The sequence below is a fragment of the Cibotium barometz genome, chromosome 54 (assembly GCF_041138505.1).
Source record: "Cibotium barometz isolate CiBa-2024 chromosome 54, ASM4113850v1, whole genome shotgun sequence".
NCBI lineage: Eukaryota > Viridiplantae > Streptophyta > Polypodiopsida > Cyatheales > Cibotiaceae > Cibotium > Cibotium barometz.
The window spans coordinates 24,366,859-24,383,698 of record NC_141099.1 but is presented as its reverse complement, the minus strand read 5'-3'; the positions used below and the strand labels follow the sequence as shown (position 1 = coordinate 24,383,698).

At 41.6% G+C, this 16,840-nt stretch overlaps 1 protein-coding gene across 1 annotated transcript; it reads left to right on the top strand.

Moving 5' to 3' along the window:
• The first annotated feature begins 137 nt into the window (after positions 1-137).
• Positions 138-4,125, top strand: LOC147607972 (acetylajmalan esterase 2-like). Its single transcript, XM_086789880.1, has 5 exons — positions 138-974; positions 1,913-2,131; positions 2,639-2,793; positions 2,972-3,236; positions 3,705-4,125. The coding sequence occupies exons 1-5, from the start codon at positions 668-670 to the stop codon at positions 3,992-3,994; spliced, it is 1,236 nt and encodes a 411-aa protein (XP_086646006.1). The 5' UTR covers positions 138-667; the 3' UTR covers positions 3,995-4,125.
• Positions 4,126-16,840: the final 12,715 nt, after the last annotated feature.

Here is a 16,840-nt window from a genome sequence, read left to right as displayed (position 1 = left end):
CAAGAGGCACAGACGCAGTGCGTAGTACCAAGTACTCTCTCTCTATGACACAGACACACACACACAACTCAATAGCAGCAGCCAGCTCTCTCACACAGACACAGTGCGTGTACTCAGTACCAAGTACTCTCTCTCTACTCTCTCTCACACACACACACAACTCAATAGCAGCCAGGTCTCTCACACACACAGTGCGTGTACTCACTCGAACACTGAATGCCTGCATTTACAGTGTCAGTGATACCATATCTTCTCTCTCTCTCTCTCTCTCTCTCTCTCACACACACACACACACACTCTCTGTGAGAGAGAGACACACACGCACGCACACAGCTCAATGTCTGTATTCAACTCTCTCACAGACAGCGTCACGGGGGCAATTTATTATACAGACCACGAGCTTGCTGTGATCAGACATCACGTGAGGCAGCCCTAAGGGCATAAATTGGACCAGCAATTTATTATACAGACCACGAGCCTGCTGTGATCAGACATCACGTGAGGCAGCCCTAAGGGCAAAAATTGAACCACCATTTCATAATTCCGAATTGAAGCCTTTCATTGAGCCCTAAGAAGGGTTCCGCAGTCTTCAAAACTGAGGGCTGAAGTGCGGCGCAGCTTAATTCTTGCAGGACGAGTGAGCGTGCTTACCTTCAGCTGGTTTCCTATGCATTCTGAATCAGAAAGAATTCCAAGGCAGAGATCAGCGATGGCGCAGGGAGCTGTAATGATCGGCTCTGTGGCGGCCCTTATGTTGATGACAGTAAGAGGGGTGATGATCATAGCTGAAGCTGCAGCTGCGCCTTGCTTCCCTGCACTGTTTGTGTTTGGGGACTCCCTATCCGACACAGGAAACGCCGCCATCATGCGCAGCCCAGGCGCCGCAAGGTCTACCATGCTGCCTTACGGCGAGACCTTCCCCGGCAGACCCACCGGCCGCTTCAGCGATGGCCGCCTCATGATCGATCACTTGGGTACTCGTTCTATCCTTAATTTAACCTCTAATTAAGCGCATTTTCTTTTGTTTTTTTCTTTTTTTGTTTTGTTTCTTTCTTTCTTTCTTTTTTGAAGTGTTCTTTTTTCCCCTTTTTTTTTGTTTTTTGAAGTTTAGTTTTGTTTGCTTTTTTAGTTTTTTTAGTTTTTTTTGTTTGTTTTTTTTCTTTTCCAAGAAGGATTCCTTTTTAAGGTTTAGTTTGTTTGCTTTTTTTAGTTTTGTTTGTTTGCTTTTTGAGTTTTTGTTTGTTTGCTTTTTGAGTTTTTGTTTGTTTTTTTTTTGTCTTTTCCAAGAAGGATGTGTACTTAAAGGATTTACTATTCGAGTGGGATTTGAACATGTGTTCGGGTGGCGACAGGGGGGTTAAATTAGCTCTCTACTTGAGAGCCAGTGGGTTACACCAAGTGCCCCAACTCACCCACCCAAAGCATTTTGTTGCATCTCACTTTACACTTTAGCTAATTTTGTTTTGTTTTTCTTCACAACTTAGTTTATATACCTTCAAATTAGTTTAAATTTACAAAAAACACCTCCAATATTCAGAGATAGAGGTTTTCCATTTGGTGGATATTTGTGATGCTTTATGTAATTATGTCTTAAATTTGATTTTTGTAAAATTTAGAATTTTGTGATTCTTTTTTTGGGCTTTTTCCAATTGTTATGAAATGAGGTGCCATTTTTCTTTAGAGGGAGCATATTTTGACGGTATGAAGTATTGAATAGGTTAGGCTAAAAGTGAGTGATGTTAAAAAATCCTCCGACTAACAAGGTTCTCATGTTTACTTGTAATTTTTTGTCAATTTCAATAGTTTTCAAAAATTTCATGCATTTATGTTATAGACAAGCTAGAGAAACTACCTTTTTTGGGCTAGTTGATAGCCACATATTGAATACTTGATTGCATCTCACAATGTGCAGCTACATATTTGGGCATACCATACTTAAACCCCTTCCAAAACACCACATCTAACTTCACTAATGGTGTTAACTATGCTGTCGCTGGAGCAACTACGTTGAACACCTCCTTCCTTAATAGCCTTCAAATCTTTCCAACCGATGAGTTGTATATTGAGCAGCAGCTCACATGGCATCTTACCCTTAAAGCAGAGGCGGAGGTCGAGCGTGGGACACAAAAAGGTGTGATTGCCCAAAATTCTTTAAATGTGCATGTCTTTTATGCATCATGTACTATCTCAGAATGCTTGATGTTATTTTGGCAATGCTTGATGTTATATGCATCATGTACCATGTAAGAATGCTTGATGTTATTTTGGCAATGCTTTATTTTATGCATTATGTGCTATGTAAGAATGCTTCATGTTATATGCTCACATGGCATCTTATCCAGAGGCGAAGCTCGTGCAAAAGGTGGGAATGCCCAAATTTTTTTGTATGTACATGTCTTATATGCATCATGCACCATCTAAGAATGCTTGAGGTTATTTTGACAATGCTTGATGTTATATGCATCATGTACTATGTAAGAATGCTTGAGGTTATTTTGACAATGCTTGATGTTATATGCATCATGTACTATGTAAGAATGCTTCATATTATTTTGGTAATGCTTGATGTTATATGCATCATACATACTATGTAAGAATGCTTGATGTTATTTTGACAATTGTGTATATCTGTGTGTAGGCAAGCCTAGCCTAGCTTCTTTTGCCAATGGATTATATGTCATTGAGAGCGGTGGTAATGATTACTTTTCGGCTTTTAATTCGACCCACTCATTGAGTTATCTCAATGCCACCTTTGTACCTATTGTTGTGCAAAAGATAAGACAAGTAGTAGAAGTAATAATTCTTATCTCATAAAGTTAGTGAAAATGTGATGTTTAACCTTTGGGTAGTTTCATGAATTGCCATCAAATCTAATTAGAAAGCTCATAAAGTTAGTGAAAAATGTGATGTTTAACCTTTGGGTAGTTTCATGAATTGCCATCAAATCTAATGGGAAAGCATGTCGCAACAGACCTTATACATGAATGGAGCAAGGAACTTCTTAATCTTTGGAATCCAACATCTTGGTTGCTTGCCAAAGCTTCTTGCAGAGCACTTCCTTGCCAACAAGGATAGAGATGGGTGTGTACAAGGCTACAATATTGTTGCTGAGAGCCATGGAGTGTTGCTCCTCAATGAGGTGGAGAGCCTCAGAAGAACCTACCCAAATGCCACATTCCTCTTTGCAGACTATTATGGTGCTCATGCCTATATTCTAAAGCACCGAGCAAGATTTGGTAACCACATAATTAACCATCTTTTATCACATTTTTTCAAAGGATACCATCATTATTGTGGCTAACTTAACTTAAGGTATTGTATTATTATATTATAGGCTAACTAACTTAAGGATTGTATTATTGCATATTATAGGCTAACTTAACTTAAGGTATTGTATCATTATATTATAGGCTAACTAACTTAAGGATTGTATTATTGCATATTATAGGCTAACTTAACTTAAGGTATTGTATTATTATATTATAGGCTAACTAACTTAAGGATTGTATTATTGCATATTATTGGCTAACTTAACTTAAGGTATTGTATTATTGTATAATTGTATTATAGGCTAACTTAACTTAAGGATTGTATTATTGTGTTATTGGCTGAGTTAACCTAAGGTATTGTATTATTGTATTATAGGCTAACTTAACTTCAGGTAATTGTATTATTGGCTAACCTATGGTATGATATTGCTACAGGCTTGACCAATGCTTTTGATGCATGTTGCGGTGCTGGCCCTGAGTATCCTTACAGCTTCGATTCCTCAGACTTTTGTAGCAATCTCACAGCCTTCCTTTGCTCTGATCCCAACACTTACATCAACTGGGATGGCCTCCATTACTCAGACAACTTTAACTTACAGGTCTCCAAGCAGATCTTCAACATTGGTTCCTACCTTAACCCACCTAATGGGCTTGACATTTGCTCTGTTTTGAATTTTTCTAGTGGCCTTGGATTGGAATCAACCACCTCTGCCATCATCTTGTAGCATTTCCTACCAGATTAATCATCCCTTAAAGAAGAATTAATGACCACCATGTAGCATTTCTTAAAGAAGAATTAATGACCACCATGTAGCATTTCCTACCAGATTAATGATCACTTAAACAAGATTAATGACCATCATGTAGCATTTCCTGCCAGATTAATGATCAGTTATCCAGAAGAAAATTGGATGTGTTGAATAGATAGTCATTGATTCTTTTATATTTGCAAGAAAGTAAGGCACTTTTTCACGCCCAATGCTGGGATGCACCAAAATACTGTTATTCACAAGAAGGAAGAATATTTTTTTGCACAAATGTTGGAAAAATTCATGAACCAAACACAGTCACAAAATAGTATTTTTAAACTTAATTATCTTTCTCCTTTTATGGTCCCTTCCAAATTATTTCATATTCCCTCACCAACTTCAGGAGCATAAAACAAACAAAGATAGAAATATATATGAGTATATTAAAGTCTTTCGTATTTTTGTACAAACAAATATGGAAATATATATGAGTATATTAAAGTCTTTCTTGTTTTTGTACCAAACAAATGTAAATTATAAAGAGAGGATTGTAGAAGTCTATAAAGTCCTATATTATATAAATCCTCTTAGAGTTGTCGGTAGAAGGAATTGTTGGAAATCTATGCTCCATTCTTGTCATTGTGGTTGTGCAAAGTTGCTCTATTTTGTAAGGTCTCCTTTATGAGTAAATGTGTATTGAGCATGCTCACGCACTCGACAATGCCTAGTTTAAACATTGAGATTGAAAATATTAAAGTATGGCAAAATTTGGTTGAATCGAGACAAGAAAGAAATTGAAGAAGTTTTAAATAGATTGTTTGGAGGGTTTGCATTAGGTGAATTCAATTCCTAATGCAATGAGCATAGAAGCAAAAGGTATTTGACCACTGCTCGTACTCTTGAGCAACATGGTGTTGTTGAATGCAAGAACCACATAATTATGGAGATGACAAGGAGTATGATAAAGAGAAAAGGAATGTTGAATATCTTTTGGATTGATGTAGTTAACATTAAAGTGCATATACTCATCAACAAGAGATACACCAAGGCAGTGAAGAGGATGACTCCTTACATATTCCAAGCCTTTAGTGTCATATTTCAAAACAATTAGAGTGCTTGTTCTATGCATGTTCTAGACTCATCAAGGACCAAAAGGAAAAAAGTGTTAGTGTGATGTCAAAGGCAACCCTAAAGGCAAGGAAGATCAACTGAGGATTATCCTTTTTGAACCTATTATGGTTATTCTCCCTTTGGTGTGAAGAACTCCAGGTGAACCCCTGCGACACATAGCCCACCTTTAGGCACGTCTTTAATCCCCTTTCCCCACAGATGCAAGCCACCCGACGGGGTTTTCTCTATGCTTAGGCCTGAGCAACTGCTGAGGCCGGCCAGGACCATCGGCCCAAACATGGCATTTTCCAAGTCGATTAATCCTACCTCCGCGAGTGAGGATCTAACGTCTAGCCCGATCAAATCACTAGGGCATGGGGCCCTAAGCGCTCGATTACCAAGCACAATATTCGAGGGGGATATTGCAGGGTCCCCATAAATGCACTCTTTCCCTCTCTGATAGCATAGTTTGCAGCCACTCTGAAGGAGGTCATGATGTGGTGTTTATAGAACAATCCCATCAGGTGGAGGAGGAGGCTTCGTCCACTTTATCCATCAATAAAGATGTATCTTAGTAGACATAACCCCACCAACTTTAATCCTACAGGCTCCCACCTCAATGGTAAAGGGGAGGCATGCACCCATTCCACACAAGACGTGGAATCTAATTATGTTAAAGGGAAAAGGTATGCTAAATACCTTTTAGAATAACGTAGTTAACACTACAGTGCATATACATAGTGGAATCTAATTATGTCAAAGGGAAAAGGTATGCCAAATACCTTTTAGGCTAATGTAGTTAACACTACAGTGCATATACATAGTGGAATTTGACTATGCTAAAGGGAAAAGGTATGCCAAATAATGTTTAGGCTAATGTAGACAACACTACAGTGTATATACTCATCAACAAGAGTACTCCTCAACATGCATATTCCACGAATTCAATGTCATATTTGAAAATATTTACATATGATTGTATGTGCATGTTCTAGACTCAAGTAGGAAAAAGTGTTTCTTCCTAGCCCACACCCAGCCCACACCCATTCCACATAAGAGGTGGAATCTAAAGATGAAGAAGACAAGCTTGCTTAAGTATAAAGGAATGTGTCATACATAAAAAGTGGATGCAGTAGGTTTTTAATGAAAAATATCCACTAGCTAAGAAGATGAGTCCCCTATTTGCATGAAAAGAGAATAGAGCAACAAAATAGGGGTTAGGCCTTGATGGCTAAGATAATGAAAGAATACAAGTTTGGATGTAGATAGACTATGACTCCACTATGAGAAACACAATAAACAAATGTAAGGTTAGTGGCACTAAGTGGGTTTGGAAGGCTAAGTACTGATGTCATTAGAGAAATATAAGCCACAACTCATGGTGGTAAGGACTTTTCATAGGTCAAGAGATTCAAGTTGTTTGCCCCCATAGTAGCAGGTTGACCACGGTACTAGATTTTGTCGCTCATGATGACAAGTGGCAAGTGACGTTGAGCATCCACCACATCTTGTGATGCCTAGTTTAGAAGGCAAGGTATGCAAACTTCCGAAGGCATTATGCATGGCCCCTTGGTAACTCCTTGCACCATGGGAAGGGTATAGGAAACTACTCTCGTCGTGGGGCTTTGCCTCACTGCGCTCAAGAGCATATGGAAGCTCAATTGAGAAACCAATATGCCATTGTCTAACACATAAAGCATGGTCAGGGTGTGTCACCTCCTAAATGAACGTGGCTTGCCGATCCTCGTAGGTTGCATCACAAAAGAAGTAGCTCAACCTCCTCGCTTGGTGTAAGGACCCCTACCCGTAGGGCGGGGGAATCCTTTTGATAGGCGGTTAAGTCTCGTGTTATTTTTCGATTGACGACACCTCGATCTCGTGGAAATACGAGGTTACGAGCAAACGGAGGGACCTAACTCTATCTCGCAGGGGAAGCATAGTCATCCTAAAGGAAATTCTAATCCCCAGCACGGAATGTGCGTGGAGATGGAACAAGACCCACACTTGGTTCAAGGAAGCCAACGCCTTTTTCCCCCCGTATTTCATGAGGCACGGCCGCTGGCTCGGTCCCCTAAAACAAGTCTTGTTCGGGACTCTACTATTCCCTAAGTATCGTAAGTTACGACTAGTAGAAAGCTACCCGACTGATCGGGTCCACCCATCCTTAGAATGGTACCGTCAGGGCATCCATTCTCCCACTTTCCACACACTCACCCGTTCAATTGTTTTCTAATTAAGTCCTACCACACTGTGAAACACTTAAAAACAAATTCCTTTGTTAATTAATTACACTTGATTCCTTAAAAGAAATCTTCCTTAGCATAACATTGAAATCAACAAACATACTTACAGTGAAAAATATTTACAAAGACCCTAGAACCGGGCCGATATTCCAATCCAAACTTCCATGTCCAAACCATAACCATAACCATAACCACAATCCAATCACAACCACAACCACACCGATGATCTAGAATTCGATCTTCTAGCCTCAACCAGCTGGGTAAACCTCACAGACCGTCTCCCCTCGTCGTCAGCCAGCCGATGAGGGCCAAGCCGTCCTGTCACCCCCTCAGGTACTGTCGCTTGTACCAAACCCTCTCGCCCTTCGGAGGGGACGTCTCCTCATGAGGTGGGGGTTAAGTCACCGCACTAGCCTAGACCCACAGAACTAGGCAGCATATATACATCACCGTGGTGGTGAAATCCAATTCCCAGTGGCATAGGAGGGGATTGCCCTCCTGGGCCGACTCCCGACCTCGCTATATCCTCCGCCTGGCTACACAGGCAAGCACGGAGTTAGCTAAGGGGGGGAAAAACTGTACCTGCATGTTAGCAATAAACCAATAGTGTATCCAATAAAAAGAGACATAGCCTTTATTCAATGAATTCACACATTAACAAAAACCATCGTTTCGGAAAGACAATGATTCAAAAGCAAGATTATTTTCTTATGACTTTACTTAAGAGTAACCATAAGGTACTTTAGGCCATCTATACTAGGGGTTTAACCTTGGTTCCTCTCCTATTATTTCGAATCTTTGCATTAAGCTTCATAAGATAGAATTTTACTTAAACTTGTTAAATGACCAACCTGGTTATCGTTTTCGTGCCTATTCAAGAGGGGCGAAGTCGATTGCAGGGACGCGATTCGCTTCAATCCCTCCTTGGGCAGCGCGTGGTTCTTCATTTCGGCGGCGTTTCGGCGCCATAGGAGCACTAGAGTTTTAAGAGGATAGAGAGAGAACGGGGTGAATATAAGAGGTTGGTAACTTGGAAAGAAAAGAGAGAATTCTACTGGTTCAAACGGATTCAAAAACGGAGTCCGTTTGGGGTAGGAAAAGCTTGTTGGGCTTATGGGTAGGAAAGACCTCTTAGCCTAAGTTTAAGTCGCCGCATATGGGGGGGAAATTGAGAGGTGTCCTTAACTTGGAGAGCTCTTGAGAAGAGTGTACGCCTAGGGAGGCCTAGGGAAGAGTAAGGCAAGGGTTGGAGGACAAGCACACTTTAAGTCTATTCACACGGGGGGGAGAAGAGTGTAGGACATGTCCTAGAGCTTGAGGGAGGGCTTGCACCTTAGGGCCTTGCTGGGGCTTGCTCGAGAAGGGGACTGGGAGGGTCCTTTTTTATAGATACTGGAGGGTGGACGTCCGGGTGCGGGAAGGTGACACCTGGGTGGTGTAGGTGTCCGGGAGAGAGTGTGGGCGCGAGACACCTGGGGGTGGAGGTGTCTCGAAGAGAGAGAAAGTGTGACACATGGGGGTGGAGGTGTCCCCAAGAGAGAGAGAGCGCGACACTTGTGGATAGAGGGTTCTGGGAGGAGGGGGTACGTATAGGGGTGTGCTGGAGGGTGCGTCTAGGTCGTGTACACACTTGGGTGTCCCGGGTGGATTGTCGGTCGTTTCACGAGCGGTGCCCGTGGCCCACGCCGGTCGCTCGCCGTCGTCCCGAGGGGGTCAAAAATTTTATTTTTTTTGACGAAAATGTCCGGCCTTGCCCCGTGACCATGGGGGCATGTTCCGTTCGTTGATTAGACGCCTGGATAGTTACTATTTTAGGTCGGAAGTTCGCAGATTTAAGGCTTAAAATCTTAATTAAACCCATTCTGGGTACCCGTTTTTAGTTCAGAAAAAACTATTTTAATCGTAAAATTACGCGTAGATTCCAAATTTGGATTCAAAATTATAAATTTCTAAGCGAAAATGGCTCATTTTCCAAAAATAGAAGTTTTTTGATCGTAAAAATGACAAACTAAGTTATATTTTTCAACTCTGAAGCAAGTACATTGTTATTTACAATGATATTTTTCAACTCTGAAGCAAGTACATTGTTATTTACAATGGGTATGTTACATCCTTCCCTACTAAAAGAACTCGAGATGTCCGCATCTCGGCACAAACTCTGGGTAATTCTTTTGGAGGGTTGACTCTTCCTCCCAAGTGGCATCCTCCTCAGGGTAATCTTTCCATTCCACCCTAAGGATTCTATTGCGAAGCACTCTTTCTCTAGAGTCGATGATTCTATTAGGTCTCATTTCAAGGACTCCCTGAGTTGGCATTACAACTTGTTCATCATCAAGAACATGATCAGGATGAGGCACATATGGCTTTAGTAAGCTTACATGGAATACATCATGGATTTTGAGGTGGGTCGGGAGGCGAAGTTTGTAGGCATGTTTTCCCAAACATTTGATGACTTCATAAGGCCCACAATACCTTGGACTCAGCTTCCTAAATTTTCCAAGAGATAAAGAACTTCTCTTTGGCCGCACTTGAAGAAAAACTTTGTCTCCTTGCTGGAAAATTCTTTCAGATCTTTTGGTATCAGCATAATGCTTCTGACGATCCTGGGCGGCTTTAATATCCTTATGAATAGCTTTGGTTTGTTCTTCCATTTCTTCAAGCATCATCCTAGAGGCTTCAACCTTTAGTGTGGGGTCAGAGAAATTTAAGGGAGACAAACATTCCTGACCATAAAGAGCTTTGAATGGTGACATCCCTATGCTTTGGTGATAGGATGTATTGTAAGAGAATTCCACTAGAGGGAGATACTGAATCCACTTCTTTGGTTCACGCCCACAATACGCTCTCAAGATGTCTTCTATAACCTGATTAACTCTCTCAGTTTGACCATCTGTTTCTGGGTGGTAAGCTGTACTGAAACAAAGTTGTGTTCCAATAGCCTGGAATAATGATGTCCAGAACTTTGAAGTGAAGTCAGAGTCCCGGTCACTGACTATTCTTTTTGGCAATCCATGAAGCCTAAAGATTTCCTTGATGAAAAGGCGGGAAATATCAGAAGATTTAAATGTCTTCTTTACTGGGATAATATGGGTCACTTTGGTAAGCATATCCACAACTACTAAAATAGAATCATATCCTCCCTGTGTTGTGAGAAGACTTGTGACAAAATCCATACTGATACATTCCCACTTCATCTGAGGAATGTCCAGAGGTTAGAGTTTCCCGGGCATTTTGATTCTTTCAGCTTTAATCCTTTGACATGAAAGGCATTGTCTGATGTATTGAAGGATATCTCTCTTCATTCCAGGCCAAAAGTAACTTCTCCTTAAGGCATTCAAGGTTTTTGCATAACCTCGGTGTCCTGCTACTACGGGGCTATCATGAGCTTCATACAAGATCATCTTCTTCAGTGCAAGATTCTTGGGAATACATAACCTATGCATGAAGTAGAGGCATTCATCATCGAGGGTGTATCCCTTGATCAATACATTTCCCTTTTCTATGGGTGCCTCCTTGTGAACTAGGCTTACTAGCTTTTGGTAATCAGGGTCATGAGGTGAAACCTGCTTTACCTTCTCTAGGATGGGGTTATTTGGCATAGAGATTGCACTTAGGAAGGATTTGCGACTGAGGGCATCTGCTACAACATTATCCTTTCCAGGACGAAATTTGATATCAAAATCAAACTCTTGCAGAATCTCAATCCACCTCCTTTGCCTCATGTTGAGATTGGGCTGGGTGAAGATCCACTTTAAACTCTGGTGGAAGCAGAAACTTACGGCCTAGGAGATAGTGTCTCCATAACTTGAAACAATGAACAACTGCAAGGAGTTCCAAATCATGGGTGGCATAATTGACTTCATAGGGTTTAAGCTTACGAGAAGTGTAAGCCACAAGCCTTCCTTCTTGAATTAAGACACCACCAAGGCCACTAGCATCAGTGTGACAACCTCAAACTCTTTGGTGAAGTCAGGGAGCTTCAGAACTGGTGCTGAGGTGAGGATAGTCTGATTTGGTGGATTGGTAACCATACTATCTTACATTCCTTCTTGAGGAGATAAGTTAAGGGTGCGGCTATCTTGGCATAATCCTTGATGAAGATCCTATACCATCCTGTGATGCCTAGAAACCCACGGATTTCTTTGACTGTCCTAGGGGGTGGCCATTCCAATATATCCTTGACTTTGGCAGGGTCTACTGAGATGCCCTCTGAACCCTAAATATTCAATTTGGGAAGTGAAGAAGGTACATTTGCTTTTCTTGGCATAGAGCTTATGTTCGCGCAGTATTTGCAATACTTTGCGTACATGCTCCTCATGTTCCTCTTTTGACTGAGAATAGACCAAGATGTCATCAAAGAAGACAAGGACAAATTCATCCAAGTAGGGTCGGAAAATATCCTGCATCAGGCGGTTGAAGGTGGCGGGAGCATTGGTTAATCCGAATGGCATGACTGTAAATTCATAGTGGCCATAGCGGGTATTGAAAGCGGTTTTGGAGATATCTGATTCCTTGATCCTAATTTGATAGTAGCCAGACCTTAAATCCATCTTGGAGAAAACTTTGGATCCATAAAGTCTGTCAAGAAGTTCGTCGATGCGAGGAATGGGGTATTTGTTTTTGACAGTGACCTTGTTTAGGCCTCGGTAGTCAATACAAAGACGAAGCGTGCCATCCTTCTTTCTCTGGAAAAGAACAGGTGCTCCCCATGGGGAATTACTAGGGCAAATGAATCCTTGCTCAATGAGCTGCCTAAGTTGTTCCTTGAGCTCTATGGCTTCAGGAAGAGACATTTTGTAAGGTCTCCTTGAAACTGATTCAGCCCCAGGGATTAACTCAATCCCATGATCTACTTCTCGAGATGGGGGTAGTTTTGTAAGTTCCTCTGGAAAGATATCTAAAAACTCCTGGAGCCAAGAGGGTTCTAAATCTAGGTTGCTTTCTTCTACCTTGTTGAGTTTGACAAGGAAGATCTGTTGGCCCTTGCGCACTCCCTTAAGAAGGCGATTAGCTTTGACCAAATGAAATTTGGGTTTACCTGTTTTTCCCTGGGCTGATACTACCTGTCCTTGACTATTCTTAAAGGTGATGCTTCCTTCTCAGCACAGTGAATGTCAGCATTGTTTGCAATTAACCAGTCCATACCAAGGATTCTATCATAAATCCCTAATGGTAAGCTTCTGAAATACCCATGGGTTGATTCACCACCCAATTCAAATTCAAGATCTCCCACACAATGTCGGGATACTTCTTCTTTTCCATTAGCTAACTCAACAATCATTGCTGCTGGTTTTTTATCTAACTGTAACTTACGCAAGCATTTTGGAGAAAGAAATGAATGCGTACTACCACAATCAATCAAGAGCTGGAAAGATCTACCTTGATAAGTAGTCGGAGCTTGGATAACAGAAAACTGCTGATTAGGTCCTTGATGTTCTACAGCTGCATGAATGGTGACTTGCTCTTCTTCTTCCATCTCTAAAGTCGGTTCACCAATCATAGAGCAGACACGGGTAGTCACTCCATGACCTCTACCACGTCCACCACTACCTCGTCCAGCCTGGCGGTTATTAGGAATCCCACGACCTTGAACTACCCGACCGCCTTGTGGAGCAGCAATGACACTAGGATTGAGAGAGGGTCTTGCAAGTTTGGGGCATTCATTCCGGAAGTGGCCAACTTCATTGCAATGAAAGCACCTTTGGTCCCCATAGGATTCTGAAGTGGAATTAGCATAACTGCGGGGGATAAAATTATTGGGGTACTGACCAATAGTGTTGTGGCGGAAATTCGATTGGTAATTCCTCTGATGAAGGCGCCCCCTTGGGTTAGACTCAGGATAGACTCTCCTCTTTGCTTGACCACTCTTTACTTCTTTAGCCAGAGGTTTGGCTCGGGTAAGAGCATCTTGCAAGGTAGTTGGCCTCATTGCTTCAAGGCGAGAATCCAAAGGTTCATTCAGCCCTTGGCAAAATCGGGCCACTTGTTGAGTGATCGACATAGGTGGAGCATATTTGCCAAGTGTGACAAATTTTGAGTAGTATTCCTCCAAGGTTAAGCTAAGCTGCTTGAGGCTGAAGAACTCATTCATCTTAATAGATTCATGAGATGGGGGAAGATAACGGTCCTTCACAGCTTGCTTAATGTCACTCCAGGTTTGGGTATCTTCAGTGACGCCCTTATCTCGGCACCATTGCTTCCACCAAAGTTTGGCGTCCCCGGTAAGACGGAATCTGGCAACAAGCATGGATTGATTCCTAATTCCTGTACCAGCAGTCGAAAAGTAATCGTCCATGGCTTCTATCCAAACTTCTGCATTCCTTTCAATCTTTGAACCTGCCCCATTAAATGAGGGAGGTTGCATTTGTTTGAGGAGAAGCTTCTTCTCCTGTATATCTGTATATAATGCATTGGGAGCAAGAAGTTGACGATCCTGGTTATCAATATGAAGCTAAATTTAGAATCATGTCACTTAGGCGGTTTAATACACATAAGACAATGAGTGTGAAAATCAAAACCTTTTATTCCAAGCTTTAATATTTACAAGTGAACCAAGCCATTTACAAGGATTGGACTAAATCCAATCTTATTTATTTACATGGTAGTCCTCTAGGAAACCTAATAAAGATCTGCGGTGGTAGCATTGAAAAAGTAGGGGGGTTCTCCCATTAGGAACTCAATGGAGTCTTTTTGGGCCCTTTAATTTGCCATTGCCTAATGGAGGTGATTAAGAAATAGACAAATAGGGAGATTACATGTGGACTGAAACCAATGGTTTGTAAGAGCCTAGAAGGTAGTGGTCAAACTTAGAATAATAGGCTAAATAGGCTCTTTTTAAATTTTCAAAATCAACTAAAACTCAAAAATTTAAAACGTATATGCATTTTTTCCCTATTTTATATAGAAAAGGATAGCTGCAGCCTGCCAGCAGCCTGCAGCCATCATTAACTAAGGTCTCCAAAGTGATAGAGGCCCAAAAACGAGTTCCCATGCATTCAATGCACATTCCCCTTCACTTTCCACTATCCCTCTCTCCCACGTTCCCTCCAAAATGCTCTCTCTTCCCCCTTTCTCATAGCAAGGCGTTTTTCACTCTCCAGACTACTTCTTTTAGCTATCTACCTCTTGATCTACCTCTCTCTTCACTCAGAAACCTAGATCTATAGCTATGGAAGCTTGATCTGCAACCTCCTCTTAGAAGCTATGGAAGTTTGATCCTCACTTACATTTCCTTCCTTCATCCTTCTTCCTTGTCCAACCTCCTTTTACAGAGTGTAACAGCAGAGCTTAGCTATGGAAGCTTGATCTGCAACCTCCTCTTAGAGGCTATAGAAGTTTGATCCTCACTTACATTTCTTTACTTCATCCATCTTCCTTGTCCAACCTCCTTTTATAGAGTGTAACAGCAGAGCTTAGCTATGGAAGCTTGATCTGCAACCTCCTCTCAGAAGCTAGGGAAGTTTGATCCTCACTTACATCCTTCTACCTTGTCCAACCTCCTTTTACAGAGTGTAACAGTGGAGCCAAGCTATGGAAGCTTGAGTTGCAAATGCTTTGGCTCTCATAATCTTACTCATTGTTTTTAAAATTTTTTGGTACTTACAAATTTTAAAAGTTTTTAAAAATTTTATAACAAGGTCGCCCATTTATAAACAATACTTTACTCATTTACATCAATTGACAATTATCGTTCTCTCCTAACACTTGCTCTCAATTTCGCACACCTTTCTGTATCACACACTCTCTATTTCCTCCAATCACTCATAGACATGGCACCTCTACTTGACACACTTATTGCACAGCTAGGAAAGCTTGAGTTACTTCATAGGGTTGATGAGATCGTCCCTATGTTTGAGGGAGCAATTGATGTACGTGCAACAATGCATCTACACGCGGATGCTTTTACAGATGTCATTCAGTATATGGATGAACACATCAGCACGTACTCCATCATGTTTGAGGGTGATGAGGGCTTATGGGTTCCAGTTGACCTCATCAAGTACATATTCAGGGAAGAGAAGAATTTTAGATTTCGCCTATCCAGGTTTTTAAAATCCCTCACAGAAAAGGACTACAGAAATGAGGAGGAAGACTTACTCCTGGATCTACAAATGGGCAACATCGGCACTTCTTTCCTAAGCTGGGACATGGTTTTGGTCCTTCTGTTACAAGAGGGTGTGGCGAAAGAAAGTGGCAAGGAAAAAGAAAAGGGCAAAGTAAAGCTAATGGAGCAGGTCCAAGAGGCCCATGCTGAGGAAGAGAATGTTACAGAACAATGGGAGGCCTCAATGGCATTGGTGGCTCTACAAGATAATGTCCCCGAGGAGGTTCTAGAGGGCGATGAAGTACTCGAGGAGGTCCCGGACCTAGTTCTAGAGGGCGATGAAGTACTCGAGGAGGTCCCAGACCTTGTTATCATGTCTTTGCATCCAATCATTATTGATGGGAAAGAGTTTTTGTTTTTGGATGACATTGCCAAGACACTCGGGTTTCGTGAGGATGAGGCACTTTCTATTATTGCCGTGAATGCTGGGGGTCAAGACAAAGGAAAAGTGAAAATCTCTTTTGAAGATGACAACCTCACAAAAGCGCTTGCATATGATATTGGTAGCAGTACCTTGGAAGTTGTAGTGGCCAAAGCGCTCGTTGAAATAAAGCAAGAAGTGCAATTCTATGAGAGCATAGCTGCCTTTGAACCACACATGCCCTTGGTTGCTGGCGATGCTCAAGACCAAGGAAGCATAAACTTGACGAATGAGCAACTAGTTGCAAGTGACGATGCAACTGAGGTATGTCCTTACTTCTTAGTTGTAAAGCAAATTATTTTTTGTATCATTTCACGCTTCCTAACTTCTATATTGACATGTTGACAGACTGCTTTTGAAGTGGACAAGTTTGCTATGCGCGTAGGAGGAACGCGGCCAAAGTCAGAGGGTCGAGATGCATCCCTTTGGCACTACATACCTGCCCTCAGAGCCGACATAGTGCGGGTTTTTCATTTAGAATATGCAGAGATCGCCTATGCCGAGCTCCTAAAATGTAAAGCACTTAGTGCAGTCTTGTCGGAGAACCCCTTAGCCTCGAACATAAATAAATGTATTTTGGTAGCTAGGGAAGCTGCCTTGTAGTATTGCTTCACGGGCAACCATCCCGGCTCAGTTTTAGGCCATTGTGCCCTTTCTCAGGCTCAAGGAATCAATGAGCCGAGTGATGTATTCCAAAGCTTAGGCCAGAAACCAGCCTCTAGAACTCTCTCTCCTGAGCTCTTCCAAGAGCTTATTAAAAAGATGTAATGCAAACTTCTCTTCCAAGTTTAATAAAAAAATTTTGTTGTGCATTGTAAGTTGTGATTTTTCCTGGCGTACTTGTGATATACCATTTCAAGCCTCGCAATTTTAAGATTTTGTTCATGTGTTCATAGAAAAAATTGTTTAGGATTTATTTTAATTGAGATCGTGATTAAAAAAAG